The 19,773-nt window shown below is 39.6% G+C and overlaps 2 protein-coding genes across 2 annotated transcripts in view; one reads left to right on the forward strand and one right to left on the reverse strand.

Annotated features, from left to right (window-relative positions):
- The window catches only part of stxbp6 (syntaxin binding protein 6 (amisyn)), a 190,686-nt gene extending 176,299 nt beyond the window's left edge, over positions 1–14,387 (forward strand). Inside the window, exon 7 of the transcript XR_008323096.1 lies at positions 14,346–14,387. The gene's annotated coding sequence lies outside the window, so the exon portion shown is untranslated. The remainder of the gene's footprint in view (positions 1–14,345) is intronic.
- The window catches only part of aqr (aquarius intron-binding spliceosomal factor), a 46,701-nt gene that overhangs the window by 7,717 nt on the left and 19,211 nt on the right, over positions 1–19,773 (reverse strand). Inside the window, exons 20-32 of the mRNA XM_053336027.1 lie at positions 19,581–19,750; positions 18,275–18,516; positions 17,939–18,088; positions 16,803–16,872; positions 15,079–15,189; positions 14,397–14,506; positions 11,573–11,708; positions 9,677–9,886; positions 7,445–7,582; positions 7,286–7,357; positions 6,118–6,305; positions 5,796–5,967; positions 2,818–2,988 (exon numbers count right to left, since the gene is read on the reverse strand). Coding sequence (XP_053192002.1) covers positions 2,818–2,988; positions 5,796–5,967; positions 6,118–6,305; positions 7,286–7,357; positions 7,445–7,582; positions 9,677–9,886; positions 11,573–11,708; positions 14,397–14,506; positions 15,079–15,189; positions 16,803–16,872; positions 17,939–18,088; positions 18,275–18,516; positions 19,581–19,750 — 1,940 coding nt within the window. The remainder of the gene's footprint in view (positions 1–2,817; positions 2,989–5,795; positions 5,968–6,117; positions 6,306–7,285; positions 7,358–7,444; positions 7,583–9,676; positions 9,887–11,572; positions 11,709–14,396; positions 14,507–15,078; positions 15,190–16,802; positions 16,873–17,938; positions 18,089–18,274; positions 18,517–19,580; positions 19,751–19,773) is intronic.

The following is a 19,773-nucleotide window of genomic DNA, read 5'->3' on the forward strand; positions in this document are numbered from 1 at the left end:
AAATCTTCCAGGGAGTGAATTACAGAGGTCATGTCATTGTGGCACATGCATGACTATAGATACAAGCAAGTACACAAACAGTGTGCTATGAGTCACATATTTGCACACACACACACACAGGCTCATGTAAGCACAAATACAAGCGGCTTGTTGCCAATAGGGGCTATTTGACAGAGAATCATTTTCTTCCATCTTGACCTCCCTCTCCTCATTTTCATGAAGACAATGACACACTGTCTCTCAGCTGATAGTCAATGGTGGATCTGTATTCTCTTTCTCCTTTCCTTACTCTCTCTATCCATCCTGCTATATCTTATTCATGGCAATTACGCCCGGGAATGTGCAGATGTCAGACTAACGGATTGTTGCATTTTTCACAGGAGACTTGAGTTAACGGTGAAATGCCTCATTTCTTGTGGCTTCATATCCACGTGTCTTACGATTTCAAATGCATCTAAAAAGGCTTGCTGAGGCATGTTAAGAGGACACGTTTCCAATCTATTGTCTAGAAGACATCCTGGTTGCTGTCAGACAGCAGGACTTGTTTTCTCTGTTGCTAAGGTTCCTGCTCTGACAAAATGAAGGAATCTTACAGGAGGGATGGGGAGAAGTGTCTCTTTGTAGTCATGTCTATGAATGTGGGAATGCTAGAGAGGGGCTAGGAGGAATGCAAAAAATGGACACAGGCACACCCTACTTGACTCTATAGATGGATTTCAACTACCACCATCACATCACAATTGTTGACCAAGATTTGTGAAACAAGAGCAGCTGTTATTACTCCAAATCCAGTTTGTATTTATGTGTTTAAGTCTTGGTTAGCAACCTAGATGAATAAACACCCTGGTATTTAAAACATACAGCACCAACAAAAAGGGAACTCAAACTGACTTCATCTATAAAATTCCCAGAGTTAACTAAAAAAAACATTCATTAAAGATGCATAACTGCATGCAAATGTTGTGTTTAAGATTCAGTAGACAGCTTGGGCTAGTGTGCTTATTTGAGTATGGGACTGTGACTGGTGCTAACTGGCCTTACACTCCTTTTCTGTCTAATTAAAGTTATCCCAGTAAAGTGGGCTGGCTGCTGACATTTGCTTGGTTTTAGCTGCTGACACATTGTCAGACACTGTGAACCCAGTGCTCAGTGCCGTGACCTTTTAGATGCTCAGCATTTTCCCACAAGAGCCCCTCTCTCTTTTTCATCCATCTCCCTCTCTAGCTATCTTTCTTCTCAGCTAATCCAACAGCCTGTCACCCCTGTCACTTTATAACTGGGCAAGCATACTGACTAAGGCCACGAGCACACTGAATGACGCTTTCTTAACATTGCAGGACATTTAACATGACCATGCACAATTTCTGGCTAGCTGTCAGAACAAGGAATATACTTGGAGACAAAGCTTGCACATTGCAAAATACAGACACAACAGAGGATTGTTATACACTCAAACCTGCAGGTGGTAGAACGCATCATTAAAACATAAAAAGGATCCAATTATTGCCTGCTTAAACAATTATTAAACAGTACGTAGCTGCGATTTGTGTTTGTAATAATACTAAAGACCAAAACCAACAATGGTCCTACTAATAAAGTCTGATATAGCTATTCCTTTGCTGTACACTTTTTGTTCATTTACAACATATGTATTGTAGTTTATATATATATCCTTCAGGTACACTTCTTCAAGTATCCTTACTCTACACTCATTTAAAATCTTGCCATGATTTTATGAAGTCGTACAATGGAGGCCAGGGTGACAAAAATACAATACTGTTTTGTGTAAGAGTGTTGAGTGAACCTCCATGAGCCACTCCTAATTTCCCTTCCTGCAGGAAACATACAGCTCCACTAAATTTGAGGAGTTACTGTATGTAACACTTGACGGATAACAACAGTTGAAAAATGTGTCATTTAAATGTACAAACCTGTTTAAATTTCACAGGGAGAGAGACTAATGTGTGTGTATGTGTGTGTTTGCAGTACTGGGAAGCAGCTACATCAAAGGTCTTGTGAGTATAGGGAGCTGTGAATTTCTCTCAGCGCAACAGAGGATATGAGGTTGCTGCATAGGCTGCATGTGTCATCTGAAGGTGTGAAGAAACTGTACTTATGTGCATGTGTGCTTGTTTCTACTAAAGTATTCTTACACACTCTGTACATGAGGTGAAACCATGTCTGTTGGAGCTGTGAATTCCTTCCTGACAGGAGAGAAGAAATGTATCACCCTCAAGTGATACAAGGAGTGTGAACACTTCATGTATGTATAAATCTATGACTAAATATGTTCGTTAACAACCTTTTTTCCCATGACTAAGACAAGATGGAACTGACGTCATTAAACACTAACTGTGACTGTACCAACATATAGCTATATTGTTGACAAAAAGGTATTTTGGAAAACAATAAAACTTTTATCAAAATCTTTTTTTCGTTTTCGTTGAAAAAAAAAAAAAAACAAGGAGACAGAATATTATAGACTCACAAGAGCCATAGTGTGAGCAGCACGTTAGAAGTAGAAGTGCACCTATTGCAATTTCCCCGGCTGATATTGATTTTCTTTTGTTATGACAATTTAATAATAAAGAAATATTTTCTTTCTTTTTGTGAATGCAACACTAAATGTGTAATATGTGAAATACTGAAATATGTACAAGCCAGCATTTCATTAAACCCATGCTGTCTTTATATTGTTTTCTTTCCCTAATTTACATTTCATACAGAGATACGTAGAGAGGGATGGCTGTTTATAAAAACAATAACACGGACTATAACACATGGATTGTAAATTAACTACTGCATGTGTGTCCTTACCTTGTTGGGCTGTCCAAAGAATGGATTTCCACCACACCGCTGGTTGATGACGTCTCTGATCAGATGTTTTTGTCCATTGTAGGTGGTAAGGATGCTGATGCGGTCAGCAGGATAGCCCAACAGACGCATGTACATGTACAGAGCCACAGAATACTCAGCCTCTCCCAGGTTCTTCACAGAGTGAGAGAGAAAAGAGGGCAAGAATAACATTTTAATGTTATTATAACTACACAAAACATATTTTGAACAGATGTTTGGGAGACAGTGTGTACATAATACATACAAGTATGCATTTCATGCCTACTAGCATGACCTCAAAAACAAATGATCAACAAAGTGAATCAAACATTACTGACAGTATTGAGGAGGAAGTACCCGATCACACTGGTCTTCCTACCTATCAGCACACTACAGCTGGAAGGACCCCGTTTCAAAGAAGCACAGAGAATGAATGACATATTATTACTGTTGCTTTAGTATTTCTTAAGTGGCTCAAAGATTAACCGAATAGCTAATTGCTTTTAGAAGTGTGACAAAAGGCTGGATTATCAAAAGTTTCATTACTTAGTCTGATGGCTGAGCCTTATCATATTACCCATATTTACATTTTAACTAGGAAATGCAAGTTTTCCGATATACTGCTGCTAATCATTTCCAGATAGTTTATCTTATTCAGTTTTATTTCATGTAATTAAAAACTAAAAATAATAACAACACTGTCCTAAAACATGTAAACATGCCTATTTATTATAATTATTAACCTGACTCTAATTCCAAATCTAGGCTCCGGAACAACATCACAAGAGTTTGTCCTCGAAATGTGACTGAACAAGAAGGGTAACACTGAAGGAATCATTCACCCACTTAACAATTCAATGTAATAAACAAAATCCTCAGTATGTGCATTCTGGCTTTGAGGCTACACTTCTGCCCTTCAAATGTGACCGAAAAAAAAAACAAAAACGCCTACACAGTATGCATTATTCATCCAGTTTCAATTAAGCCTGGACTGCAGTCTCACATCTTTGATAATAATTAATGAAGCCTCATCAACAGTTCCTGATCCAGCTGCACTGGAGTCAACACAAAAACTGTGACAGCCTTTGTTCCTCTGTGCCCGTTGTCCAAATGGCACAAATTCACACAATAATGTGCACTCTGATTATGTGTCTACTGATACACATGATATGTTGAGGTTTGTAATTAAGATAGAGGGTGAATTTTGGTCTTTTCAAACTACTTTGGAAGTAAATCTGAAAATCGACAAGACTGTTGATCTGCCCACTAGTCTGCATGAGAACTGGGGAAAATGAAGGATGGAAAAGGGGCAGACAAATGTAGATACAAACACATCACTGTCTAGCAGGAGCTATAAATCTATATCTATATATATCTATATAGTTTACCTGTGATAACTCCCACAGTGCCATTTGCTCTTATGTAAATTAAATATAGCTTGTGAAGCAGAACAGCCTACACTAACAGCCCTAATGGCAGCTGCTGAAAAGCCTTTTTCGATCAACAAAGGATGTTGATTTAGATAAGCATCTTACTCTTCATGAGCCATTTGACAACTTTGGGAGTATTATCAATGGGCTACGACCCCGTGTGGAAAGTGATTTAGCAAATGAGGCAAGAAGCAGGGACAGACCTTTGGATTTCTGCTGGTCTGTGCACACGCATGGCTGTATGTGCATGTGATGGGTGTACAGTTCCTGTATGAGTGCAAAGCAGTTGTTCAGGCGTGTTTGTTCAGCTGTGACAGGCATTAAGCATACACTGGATACATTTACTTCTCTAGTGTCCAATTTTCCCCTCTGGTTCCAAAGAAAATGTGTGTGTGAGTGTGTGTGTGTGTGTGTGTGTGTGTGTGTTAGGCATAGTGAGTGATCCTGCCAATTCCCTTGAGGAGCCTCAAAATGGCAACAGGCAAATGGAGTTGAGGTTCATGTGACCTGGTGTCTCGAGGAGAGCACATGGTCTGGATTTAAGAACAATAAGAAGCTTCAGGGGCATGAGCATGCACAGGACCAGAGGCTGGACTTACATTCATGAAGTTCTCTAAAGCATGTCCATTGAGCTTACTTATGAATCAGTGACACAACTGTTAACATTTATTTTGCACATAGCTTAACAATATAGTACTTTAAAATGATGTTTATAGTAAAACGACTGTTCTGGTTTCGGCCTCTTTTCTTAATTTAAACAAAAACAAAGAACAAAACAAAAAAGAAAACAGTTTTTTCAGAAAAGGTTACTAGTTTCATGTCTATGTTTAATCTTATTAACTTTAAATATTTTATTAAAATCTACAATGATCAACTCCGCCTCCCGCTCATACACAATCTTGAGTGTCTCAGCAATGTGGAGGATGAAAGGATGAAACACAATCTGGCTCCTGGTGTGAAGGACAAACCCACAGGTCTGTGCAGGGCAGCCAGTGTTAGCCACACTCAGGGTTATGAATATATCATATGGAATATCATATGGACTGGTAGCTAAACCATTAAAATTTAAAAACTGAATGAACTGCTGTACAACAACTATGGCTGAGAGGCTACGGCTTGCTACTCTGGTGGAAGTAAGTGTAATATGTGTGTATATGTGTAAACTGTGCTGGGAAATTGCACATAAATGGCCGCACACTGTGTAACCTGAATTATTTCTGCTGTTCTTCTTACATTGTGTACGTACCTGTGCTGTAGATATACTGAATACTGGGTGTAGATACTGAATAATGGGTAGTAATGCATATAGAGTAATACATATAGCTGGCACTGGGTTACCTATTGTTTAACAATTTTAGTTTTGGTTTTAATATCTAAAGAAAAATCAAAGAGAGGTTCAAATGTATGTATCAACATAAGGTAGATGCAGAGAGAGTAACTTTTTGTAAGTGCTTAATACCTTATGCACCCTGAGTACAAATAACCACTGTGCTGTGTGTGTATTTGTGTACCCTGGGGTGTAATACTGACCTGATAGAAGTAAGGGTTAGGCTCAGACTCTCCCACGCCATTGAAGTCCTCCACATTAATAAGCTGGAAGTCAAATGTCAGGCCAGGGTTAGGCACCTGGAACTCAGGCATTTGCTGAACATGAGGCAGGTTTCCCAGGTGTTTGTAGCGCCAGTTGTACAAGTTACACAGACTGTGGAATGAGGAGATAAAAACATTATCATACTGTTTGCTATGTCCTTTTTGTGTGGCAACATCACCAACCACTAAGATGCTGAATCTTTTCTAAAATGAAGTCTGCTGAAAGTGACCATAGTCTTATGTTATCTGCTTGGTGACCCACCTTGCACGTGCACGGCCCTGCGCATCCAGATCTATGGTGGGCACTCCCAGGCGTACGAATCGAGTGAAGAGAGACTGTTCCATGTTTGAGTACTTCTGGAAGGCCATGTTCTTGATCACAGGGGGCAACTGGTGGTGGTCTCCAATCATGATCCAACGTTTCAGCCTGCTGTATCCATCCTCTGGGTTCTGTAGAGAGGGGAAGAAATACAGAGAATAATTAAATGAAGGAAAGAAGTCAGTACTAGCCTGAATAAAATCTCTGCATCTCTGCATTTGGCACAGTTGAAAAGTTGATTTGAGGTTTTTCCTTTAAATCTGATGATGGAAATAAATGTTGCAGCTCATCTGAAGGTACCAGTGTAAATTAACTAATTCTAGCCTGTAAAGTCCAACCTATGTGCAGATGTCTAATCCCAATGCACTATAACTACGCCACACTGTCCAGCTTTATTCATTTTGGTTTTTGTCTAATGACTTGACAATATGATATTCTGTATATAAAATCAGATCAAAATATAATAACATTAACATTCCAGGTGGACAGTTAAGCATGCAGGATCAATGCAGTGTGTTTTACTCATGCCTACGTCATGCTGCCAGATTTTGCTCATTATCATCATTGGTTTATTTGGAGCTTGACATCAGAAAAAATGGATGTACTAACCATTTTAAGTCAAGAGCTGATTTAATCACTCAAATCACTGATGAGGTTTGAATAGCTGGATAATGAAAGGGAAGGAAAGCAGGAGGAATACACAGTTTCACTGTGACATATGTCTGGCCCTCACTATGGCTCACTAAGAAAAGGGAGATAAAGAGAGGAGCTCTAGCGGGGTTGTTGAATGGGCAGATGAGCTTAATGATCTCGTCTGTAAACAGACATTAGCACTATCTCAGACAATTAGGTGCAACTACCAAAGACAAGCACCATTACTCTGTTTGGGGCCCATCAGTCCAGTCAGACGTTACATAACAGGGAAAGTCAGATAGTAGAAGACTCAGTCCCAAGCAAAGGATTAAACTATGCTTCATATCAGAACCTATGATAGCATGTAGACTTGGAATAGAGTTTTCAGGCAGGGCATGGCTGGGGTTTTTGACAATAGTGTCATTTTTTAGTTGGACAGTCTTAGTCCCAAAGCAAGTTTTAAACTTAGAAGACTTACCTGCAACAACAGGGGGATGAAGGTCTCGATCTCCAGAATCTGAGCAGCTTCTTCCATCAGGATGTTGTCATACTAAGAAGGAGAATCCACAATTTAAAACATACTTAAATAACAGAGTTAAGTTATCGTGTGGTAAATAAATAAGTGATTGGAGCCTACCTTAAATCCCAGCTCTACCAGATCATGACGTTTGAGTGCAGCATGTGTGCATGTCATAGCGATGATTTTAGCTTCCTTCACTAGCAGATACTTGGAGCGGTCAAGTCCACTCCTCAGCAGCTCGAAGGCTCTAAACTCCTTCAAGGGTAGACAAGAGAGAAGAGGGTCAGGAGTTGATAACTGTGCACAGTAACATTTGATTAAAAGACGTGATTTGGGAGACAAACAGCCGAAAGATATTAACAGAAACCATAAACTCCCATAAGCAATTAAAACCTACTTGAATAAAGACCTTTGTGAAGAACATAGCAACCACGACTTTTGCAGCTAGTATATGTCAATGCATTTGTGAATTAATTTATGTTTCACTTTAATTTTTTCGAGGCAATACTGACAAAATGATGAATGATTACTGTTTAAGATAATCGATAAGATGATCAACAACAGTGAAGTAACAGTACCTCTATCACAAAAAGTCACTTTAGTATTCAATAACATAACCAATATTCTCTTGTCTTTACCCACATTTGAAAAATAAAAGTGTTTTGTAAACCCAGTAGATTAACTTAAAACCTAGCACTCATCATAGCTCCATTTGCTTCTTCTTCGGATTCCCTGCAGACACTTCATAACTTCAAACTAAAAGACAGCCACAGAATAGTGTGGTGACATCTCTTGCCCTTAACGAAACATATCATTAACATAATCCCTCTGCTTTCTACTCTCATTAAGAAACACTCTCCCCTTTCTCATGATGCAGTGATACAGAGGCCGGCGAGCCGCAGGGCTGTTATGCAGAGAGTATACTGGGTGTAGTTTGCTGTTCAATAACTGCAGCTTGAGGAGCACTTTAGCACAGATTTTATTACATGACTTATACTGGAACGGAAAATTTAGGGCCCATGCTTAATCAAAAAATGAGTTCAGAGTTCCAATATCATGGCACTGTGGAAACCACGCTGTAAGGGGAGGCACAAAACAGGGAATATGGGTAAACAGGCGTGCTACTTTCAGGTTGCCTCTGTAGCTGTGTAGGGGCAGAGAAGGGAGAGAGGCAGGGAGCGAAGACGGGAGAAGTAGACTCGGACAGCACTGGGGTATAAATATTTGATGTGTTACTATTTTAGCATTAATATTAAACCAATCAAAACATGCAATATTGATGAGATCTATTTTTAACCCCTGTGGCTCCACAGCGGTTGAAGGGTGAAATCAAGATGGTGAGGATTAACGGACACTGAAGGAAGAGATGAGAGGGATAAAAAATCAAAAAAGAAGTAAACAGTGGTAAAGATGTTGCGAGACTGCAGAGAGGAAATAGGAGATGTCTGTCTAGGAGGCACTTTGTGTCTCTGTCTGTCTGTACTGCAATAAATTCTTAGGATATTCCGATGACAGCTTTATTCAAAACTGCTTTTACATTTGAAAAGGTAGACAGACAGCAAATTCAGCAGAATGTTGCCTTCTCTACCCTGCACCGCAGACAGCAATGCCTCTTAATGGGTGTACAGATTTCACTGCAGCATGGGTGAGGCTGAGGGAGGAGGGAGAGGTACTGTGATGCAGTGATACAGAGGCCAGCCAGATAAATCAAGGTCACCACATGTGTTGGGATATTACCTCCAGCCAATAACTTCTTTATTGCTTTTCCGGGACCTTCTTGGTGTTCCCATAAATCTGAAATGTTATTGTTATCCCTATTGAAATACTCGATGGGCTCAGGCAGAATGATAACATCTGAGTGTCTGTACGAGTGTGAAAGAGTTTGAAAAAAAGTGACAGATAAAAAAGTAAGAAAGATCAGTAGGAATTGTCATGTTGCTTATCTTTACTACAAGCATATCTGAAATGTTGGGCCAAAAATACCACCAACTTAGCCGGGGTGTATGTGTGTGTGTGCGCGTGTGTGTATGTGTTTCAGTTTTTAAAAAAAGAAGAAAGGGCTACATGGGTTAATTAGTTGGAGATAGTGTGTGTAGTATGTGCATTTGTACATGTTAGTTCATTACAGCTCAAGTCAATGTTCTTTACATTAAAATGCACACAGCAACAATTATGTTCAATAAATAAAAGTGTTGTGTCTTACTGCACTCAAGTAACCTCTTTGCATCCCACTGGGTGTTGCTCAGCAGAGAAGGAACTAGCACACTTGTGTATGTGTGTGTGTGTGTGTGTGTGTGTGTGTGTGTGTGTGTGTGTGTGTGTGTGTGTGTGTGTGAGTGGCCTCCTTACCTCCAGCTGGGTGAATATTTTCTTGATGTGGCGGTAGCAGCCCTCTGCGATGTCCATGTCCTCCTCAAATGACCGGCCCTTGAACACAGGCTGGGGGGCGTTGGAGAAGTACTTGTGGAAGGGAAAGTGTGCAGCCACAGCCTCCACCTCCACTTTCTTGGCCTGTTTAGGTTTAACTTTGCTCATATACTCTTCCCAGCGAGATATCACCTGTAGTTCGGAGAGAGAAAAACAGTATTGCATGTATTTGGATAAGCGATCAAAAGGTAGAGCAGGTTAAAATGCATCACTGGTGGTCTTGAGGATATAATGACAGACAATGCCTTTTTAAATTCAGAGAATCACTTAAGAAATGTTTAACTGCATACATCAATTAAGCTAAGATTTCTGGTATAGCGATGTGTAGTAAACTAGCCTCCAGTTGTTTGATGCCTGTCTGATGTCTACAAAAATGCCCCTCTAACACACACTGGGGGCTCTTCATTCCTCTACCCAGCCTAAATGGTGCACGCTGTAATTTCCATATAATTTTCTGCAGAAAACTAAAAACAAATTACACACAAATGAATAAATGAGAGCCTCACTCTCTTGCTGAGCACCTAATAAACCATCTTCAGCCACACAGCAGGGTAACCTACTTCTATAAATACCCCAGTAAATAACAACTTTAAGGATACCATTAAAAAGTCTGCTTGAGGGCTGAGCTTAATTGCATGTTAAACATCTGTTTGAAAGGACTATTAAGATCACCATCGGCACCTTAAGTATATCTATAAGCATTTTGACCATTGACCGTTGACAGAGTAGTGTGCTTTTGGTCACAGTTTCACCACACAAACAACTTCAGGACATTTGAATCATCAAATATCTAAAAACTACACTGTTGGCCAGTTTCAAGAGCTATGCCAAACACAAGACCTCAGAGAGTCTCTATGTAGCATCAAATTCATAATAAACCACAGTCTTGTGTCTGTGTGAAGGACAACTGTCAAAGTTCTGTCAAGGTGCAAAGACTATCAGCATGAGCATCAGAAACAGACGTGTTATTCAAGTGTTTGCTTCGACTCACCAGATAACTCGCGGCATTAAGATGTAGTGTGTAGCTATGACTACCATGACTATGTCACTGGCATCCTTGCACTGTTTCGATGATACTATAATTCACAAACAGCTACTTAATTTCAAGGGAGGAAAAAAAAGCAAGGAAACTGAAGATGACCTCTAAATCATGACCCTTTTTTATTGTTACAAGTGTCTATAATGTCTTTATTATTTCCCTTGTAATGAAGGGAATGCAGGTAAATAATTGTCTGCAGCAGCAGAATTATTCCAGCAGCCCAAGAGGACAGTGATAATTAGGTGACAGGAATTAACAGCGAGGGTTGAGATTGTATTGAAGTATTTGCTGTCTAGGCAAAAAAGAGCAATGAGTCTGGGGAATGGAAGCTTCAATTATATCTGGATTTGACTGGCATGAATATGTCTGAGGAACAGGGCAAATGATACAGAAATCCATTCTAATCAATTCTGCAAAATATGTCCTCTATGACCTGAACTCTATGTTTCTGTAAATCAATACTAATATCCAAACACAAATTTCAAGGATGTAAAAAGCTTAATGTTAGAACAGAGAAAAATCTGTTATTATATATATATATGTATAATAACAGATATAAATAAAAAATATTTAAAATATATATATTTTTTTTATTATATTAGGAATTTTATTTGAACATTAATCTAGATCTACATTAAGCTTGATGTAATATCATGCACAACATGTAACAAATTGTACATTATAATTATATATATATATTTAAAAACCTTAGTTGACCATTACTTTTTGTGACCCTCTGCAGATAATAGAAACACATGCACACCTTGTGATAGCCTTACCTGGTACAGGTAGAAGTGTCCTGCAGTCTCACAGGTGTAAGAAACATCACCAGGGACATCCAAGCTCTCCTGTAACCTTCCCACCTCTCTAAGGAGCTCCAGTCTTCTGGCTAGGACATAGTTTACTCGGCCGTATCTGGAGACAGAGAGCTCAGTAGTTAGTTAACAATGTCAACAGCTATCAATTTACATGCAACTTAACACACACACACGCATTAATTCAGATTATGGTCTCATTTGTTTGCAAAGGAGCAAACTATGTTTATGCAGTGACTTTCTGATGTTATTACTAAACATCTGGCACATCTGGTAATGCCCCACAACTGGTGATGACCCACGTTCATCGACCTACATGCTGTTGTGGAAGGCCAGACAGAGACCTCAGACAAACCATTACATAAAACAAACAGGTGCGATAAAGTCTCTTCTCATTGTGGATGCAGTCTCTGATCGGATCTGGATCACTTCCCAGAGCGGCATTAGGTTGTTTATTGCCTGAATTGATTAACAGAGCAGAGTTAATCTTGATCTGGTGGTTGTTATCTGATTGTTGGGTTGATTGCGTGGAATTTTATGTTTCTGTCCTTGGTTGAGAATGAGCAAAATGCATGGTTATCTGAGGACATGCAGTATTTTACACGGTACAATATTTTAAATGTATTGTCAATATGACCCACTGGAGCACAGAGGTTCCTGAGAGGGCAATGGGTGTCCTTGACAACACACAAGGTTTGTTTAGGATTCTATCATGCATCCTATTGTGCAGCTAAATCATTTTACTTAAAAAGCAATTAGCAGGTGGCAACAAGACAAGCAACACACACAGACAGGAAGTGGGAGGGGTCATAGGGTAATACTGGTGGTGAACTCTATTTTTAGATACTCTGCAAAGATCCTCAGTCAGCAGGTGACTCAAAGACAATCACACTGTTCTGCTCTGCCTGTTTGGCCTGAATAAAATTAAACAAAAATGAGAATGACCTTGCTTCCCAGGATGTCAGACCTGTAATACATTCAGCTATTCCCCGAGACAGAAAACCCAGAATAGATGCACGGTTGTGAACAGCACATAAAAGTTAATTATTTTTAAACTAAAACCTAGAGAAAAATATAAACGGTGTAAATAAATGCGGTCTCTACCCAACTGCCACCAACACCGACTCCCAAAAAATATCTTTTTACATTTAGATTGAAATTAAAGCAGAACAAAATACATCATGAAATGCAGAAAGGCAGTGTTAATTGATAGCGCTGTAGCTTTCCCTTTGTGAGGCATTCGGAGGAGCACTGCCTTCCATTTTTTTTATCTCGTATACAGTGTTAATTAAAACTCTCGGGCTCTCTCCTCTTGCTGGTGTCAGTGGGGTGGAAGGAGTGTGGAGTCTGCATGTTGTTATGAGGCATCCAGGCAGGCGGGAACATATTAAATGCTGCTAGCTAAAACTCTTTTATGTTTATGAAGCTGCATAATTTAAGAAAGTAACAGACTGCTTCTATGTGCAGATCCCCAGTTTGCATACACTGCTATTCATACAACAGTCATCCACTCATATAGGGCAGTAGATATGCACAGGGTATAACGAACGAGCATCATGCATAACCCCTCCCTTCCTCCTCTTGAAGTGCTGCTAAAAGCTGCAATAGGGTGCAATTTGCTCAGTGCCACAGATGGATAAGGTGGTAATTAACTATGTAGGCTATAAGGAAAATTCAAATAGTATAAGCATGAACAGTAACAGCATGAAAACTAAAGATTCAATGACAAAGAGCTATTTATGTGTTCTAATTCTGGCCCTAAAGCTTTGCTAGTAAAAGAAGAAGTTCTGATTCATCTAATAATGGTGTTAAATATAGCAGCAGTCATGCACAACTGTAAATGTTTTGGGTATCTTGAGATAATCTCACTTTCTCAAGTCTGTCAAATGCTCTAAGTGTGCTGCCCCCCCCACTTTCTCTTTTCCCATCTCAGTATGTCTCAGTAGTAAGGGCTGACTCACTATCCTTCAAGGCATCACACACACACACACACACACATACAGTGGAGCTTACACAAAGTCGTGAGTGAGTTGGGAACACTGGGGCTTCCCTAACAGGACTCTAGTGGTTCTTGTCTGAGGCTAATTGTTCTGTGCCCTGCCACCAGTGCTGGTTGAACAGCAACACTGTATTTTAGTATGTCAAGGAAAGTCCTTCAACTACTTATAAAACAACATTTAGGTTTGATCAAATTGCAGTCAGGTAATGTCATACAGCAGAGATTTAAGAGATGCTCCTTTCTAACCCCAGCTACATAAATATTCTCAGTGTCTTACAACCTGAAATGATATGTATTCATTCTTTTTGTATTTATTCATATTGGCCAGTACAAAGGGGTCAATTATTGTGGTACAGAATAGTGAAGAAAGGGTTCATCAGGCAGAATTGCCTTGAGGGCAGAGCTGAGGGAAGAAATCCCTTACACTGGTGGAAAGGCCAGAGAGGCCAATGTTGCCTAATGAAGATAAACCAGGTCCATGGCCTGGCATATGAGAGTATCAAGTAGCCCTGTCACTGTGTTGGCTCAGACTAATTACCTATGTATGTGGGCAGCTGGGTAGCTTTTATGTGTGTCTGCGTGTGCTTGTGTGTGTTGTCAGCTTTGATCAAACTGTGAAGGCCGCCTCTGTAGTGCATATGTACGGTAAGTCTATAACCATGTGATGAATGCACTTTCACACTTGGATGTGTGATATCAACTGGTCTCAATTTCACATCTGCATTTCTGTTTGTTTAGGTTCATCTATGAGTGTGTATCCTCTCTCCACCTGTCCCCTGCTGTCCTCACCTGCTGAAGTCCTTCTCAGTCTCCAGCTCCTCTTCTCCGTGACCCAGACGCAAGAGGTGGCGTTCATCAATGTCTAGTGCCATGATCTTTTCAAACAGCTGGTTCAGAGCCTGGTGTAGAATGAACAACAGTAACAAATAGACATGATCAGACATGGAAATCCACTTTATTTATTTGTGTGTTTATTTTATCAACCATCGACAGTCGTGTGCATACAAACTTGTTTTAACTTTCTTTTTCTTTCTCCCTATTGCTTTGGTCCTGAATTGGTGAAGTTGATATGTAATATGCAATAAGTAGAACAGGTATTTAACATGCTTAAGGAATATGAATGGCAGGTGAAACTATTGCGCTAGAACAAAGGTTTTCATCTTTAAATCCAGCTCTGCTTTTTGTGGGTACGTTTCCTTCTGGCAAGTTTCCACTGGTGTAAAACAGCAGCAGATTACTTTATGATTAAATACTGAGAGGGAAGACTGGGACACTAGGGAGCTTAGATTTAATTTTTTCCCCTCCATGGTTTGAGTAGAGCTATTGCCTGATTAATGGGGAGTTCAGAGCACAGGCTGTAAATTCTCTAGACAGCTTCACTGGTTTTTGAACAGGGTGTTGGGGAAAATTCAGAGATCAGTCACGTGTTGAGCTGGTTTGTGTGTAGATAGTGCATGTGTGGTGTGTTAACCTGATTTGAATGTGTCACTATGAGGGTCCTCTGCTCAGGAAAGTTGTGATAGAGGTTTGAGATGATCTGAACAGCAACATCTGTCTTTCCGGTACCTGGTGGTCCTACAACCTGGAGACACAATAGCAAGTAAAGACAAGGTAAGAAAGAAGGATTTTTTTTTTTTTTTTTTAAATGGGCAAATGTGATAAAAATAAGACAACTAAAACAGAACAGAAGATAAGCACAATTAAAAGTTAGGTTACAGTGCAAAGGCATTTGCCTTGGAGAAAACCCAGTGGTTTTGACAACTAGGTCATGGGCATGTCAGAACGGACTAGGCTGGTGCCTTGTAGCTAGCCGTACTCAGACAGACCTAATGGAACAGGGCTGTGGTGTTGCCTGGCATGCCAAGTCAGTCCCATTGACTGCACACATGGGCGAGGACACAGAAAGCTCCAGAAAAAGGAAGCACACTCATCCTTCAAGGCTCCTTTTTGTTGTTGTTATCTGAATGTGACTAGCACTTTGACATGAGATCAGTAGGTATACATGGTATACATGTTACCATGACAATAAGGCTTGGATTTACTTAACACATATAATTAACCTAATTAATATTTATGAGACAGGTCAGTCCTAGTATGGGTATCTCAGGTGAGTAATTTCTGCCAAAAATAGTAAACACAATTATATGTTCCTGCATAAATCAGTACATAATCAACTCCTTGGTTACCCTACATGAAAGCAGGGTAGGGTGTGTTTATTACGGCTGCTAACGACAGTGACATATGCCAAGAAGGAAGGTTAGAGGGGGTCAGGAGAGAAGAGCAGAGCAAGGCATGCATGCAGAGTTGTTTTATGACTCTGCTGATCGCATACTTGCCATATTTATCTCAGCTAGCTGCACAATAAATAACTCAGAAGCCTCTGCCAGCTTCCAATCACCACATTGGAATTGCACTTTTGTCAAAATAGTATGTGTTACACCACTCTTGATATAACAATGACTGGCTGGAATGACATGACTGGATGTGTGTAAGAACTGGATGTATCCATTGCTGTCATTTTATGTGTGGCTGACTACTGCATTAGAAATGCCAAAACTACAGAGAGGATTCAGGAATTTGTCATCGCTCTACATGACTGATGGAGATGAGGACACCAAACAACAGCATATTTACTGGTGAGGAAATTCCCCTGGTATACATCACTAAGATTAATGGTTGTAAATCTTAGTCTGTGTAACAGCAAGCTGAAATGATACACACCTGAAATATCAGCAGTCAGTGGACTGACAAGAGGCTTTGCCCAGACAACATCACACACAAGGATATACAATGATGACTTCAGAGGACTGGGTTTAAAATTTAGCTTGTTCTTATTATTATTATATCTTATTATGCCACTATGCTTTATGATGTTTTCTTTTTCTGTTATTTATACTATAAATTAAGAAGAGAAAAGACAAAATTAAACATTAGGATTGGGATTAGGTTGTGCTTTCTATGTCATTTTTTGTATCAACACTGCAATCATCTTAATATATTAAGAACAAATAGACAGATACACAGTGACTAATTAAATCAGTATTCCATTAAAGCCAGAGATCCATGATTACTATTTGATTGTGCAATCTTTTGTCAAATAGATCATCTTTATTTTGCAGATTTTCTTTGAGTGGCTTCAATTCAATCTTGAAACTTGTGTGAGCAACTTATACGATGAAATGATGAAGTCCTTACCATGGTGAGGCCTGGCTGCATCCCGGCTCGAATGGCTTCAATCTGAGTGGGAGTGAACTGAATTGTATTCCTGTAACAAATACAACATTTACATTGCTGATATTAATAAATCAAGTAATTAGTGAGAAATAGTGAGTAGCCTTGATAGCATGAACACATTTGTCTTCAAATGTTTTCATTAATTATAAAATCAACAACAACACACATACAAAAAGGTGCTTAATGCTGCAAGTTTTGTTGTGATGTTATTTGAGACCATCTTTAAAAGTTCTTTAGAGCTGTCAGCGGCTTCCCCATGGACATGTTGTTACTATCAAGATTTAAATATCAAAGTGCAAACTGGAAATGCTAAAACACCATTAGATGAATCTTAGCTTTTTTATGAAGGGCAATTATTTTGTGGTGTTATAATTAGCACAGGAATATTAAGGCCTTTTTTGTTCACTTTTAATTGCATAAAAACTCAGTCTATAAATGGAGGCATAACAACAACCAAAATAGCACCACAACATTACAAGTCAGAGGAGATACCATGGCGACAATCACAGACAAACAAACGAAAACAGTCTAGAGTAGTTGAAAACAGAACACAGAGCTGCATTGGGGTATCTGTAATGAGCTTTTTGGGCTTTATTTCTGTGCTGATTTATACTGAAAAGGTGTTTTGGATGAAGGTAAAAAACTTAAATCATGCTACAAAATAATACATAGGCCATGATCTAAAGGATGGGTGAAATACAGTGGGAGTATTAGTGAAGGTATAACTATTACAGCCCGACCCATATATGTCAGCTGATATTATCGGTATCAGTCTATATGTAGTCCCACATGTGCTGATTATATTTTTTCATTTGAGGGATCATTGCAAAATCTGTGTGTTTATGTATATGTTCTGTTAAATAATGTTTAATTAAAACAAGATTATCAGCCAATATATTGATATTAGAATTACTATTACTCCCTACTATCGGTATCAGCATGAGCCACAAAAACCCAGCACTGGTTGGGCCCTAGTAACTATCTTTAGAGAGTTCAGTATGCTGCCATCTGAGAGAAGTCCAGGTTTAACCAAACAGCACACGGCTTTTTGGCCCCTGATCTTGTTAAGTTGTGAGCTGGGAGGCATAATCTCTCACCGTTTGGGCTGGTTGTAGGGATATGGCCCACGGTTGGGGGTGACATATGGCTCAACGATGAAGGCTGTGTCCTCCACTTTGTCCTCCGTTTCTTCATCAGCCTTTCTCTTCTTTCCCTTGTCCGTTTTGTTTGAGATGGGAAATGTGATTCTAGTAAAGGAAAAGACCAATGGAAGGATCAGATAATATTAACAAATAAAATATAAAGATGTGACACCATTGTAGCCTGTATGCAAATAACAAAACCAATGGAATAATGTCTAAACATTTATCTATAATATTACTCAAGGTAAATCAACCTCCCCCTTATTTCTTAATTGGACCTTTGACATTCACCTGAAAGGTGGGACTTGCAGTTCATGATTCTCCTCAGTGACCTTTATGGTGGAACCGGGGAAACAGGAATGTAAATGGTCCAGGGACAGAAAGGTGTCATTGAAGTCCAACGTGGGGATCTGATTAGGCATTTTGGAATAGTGGGCACTGCCTTGGTCTCCATAGCCTAGGATGATGTCGTGAAGCCAGTCTGGGACAACACACTCTGTGTTCATCAGGTTTCTGATGGTCTCTAGCACAGCCTGAAACAGAAATACAGACACAAATGTGACAGATATATAAAACCAAAAGTTTGCAATGAAGAAAAAAAAAAAGTAAAAAAAAAAAAAAAAGTAGCAGATCGTAGAAGTAGCAACACGTCAGACAACAAACAGCACTGCAGAAGCTGTCATGATTCCATTCCACAAGAAGTGGTTTAGCTGGATAAGAATAGCTGTGTGATGGACTTATGGGACTGCAGGAAATGTGTATGTCTGTCAATTATGTTTTAATAAGCTGGAAACTGTCTAATACCCTGTGCACCAAACATTGGGAAGGAAAAATGTTTACTCTTATCTGTGTCACACATCAAAGATGCAGAAGAATGTTGCTTGAATACCCATTAGTTCTTGCGCCTTTTAAATACAAGGAAAAAAAGACACTTCAAAAACATCTGCCATTCCTATCGCTGTGAAAGACAGAAATGGGAGTACAGAATTAGACATAGCACATTTGACAAAGCCGTGATGATGAGAAGCTTTCAAATAAAAAGAATGTGGCAAAAAGCAAAGGGATTTGTGAATGGTTAACATTCGAAAAAAGTGGTGCAAAACAACATGAGACAGATTTCCCACTTGCATGGTTAACCTTACCATGACCTGCCGAAAAAATCATCAATCTAACATCAGCATAGATTTACCTTTCCTTAACCTTGGTGAAAAGCATAGTTCTGCTGAGAACACTTTTATGTTATACTCACAATATAATACAAACTGGGTATGCATTCTTACTCAAAGCATCCCAACGGTATACCATACAACACTGGTATGCTGCCTCAAGGGGATTCTTAAAGGTGAGAGAGGGGTATCGCATAAAGATCCAGTGAGAAGAGTCTCTCACTGGGATCACTGTGAGGGCCTTGGGTTGGTGGTAATCTCAGAGTTGCCCTGGCCCCAACCTTACAGCTACAATACCCAAGAGAACATAATACATGCGATAGATCACTGAGGGGTGGTGCTGATAGGACCAGAGCTCAAGGTCCCCAGATAAAGCACTTAAACACTAAGTATAGTGAGGGAGGATCTCTGTGCTTCCGCACAATCCGAACCTTGAAATTATTCTCCTTTGGTTTGCGTCTCATGATGATGTTGAATGTTTCATATGGGTCTTCGGTGCCACTCTGAATACTGCTGGTCATGTCCTGCTGATACTGGTTTGGGTCCAGCCACACACGGAATGTTCTTGCGTCTCCTCGCAGCTTAGGCTTTGGCTCAGGTCCTAGACCAGAGTGGAGAATACTT

The sequence above is a fragment of the Scomber japonicus genome, chromosome 16, assembly GCF_027409825.1.
Source record: "Scomber japonicus isolate fScoJap1 chromosome 16, fScoJap1.pri, whole genome shotgun sequence".
NCBI classification, from domain to species: domain Eukaryota; kingdom Metazoa; phylum Chordata; class Actinopteri; order Scombriformes; family Scombridae; genus Scomber; species Scomber japonicus.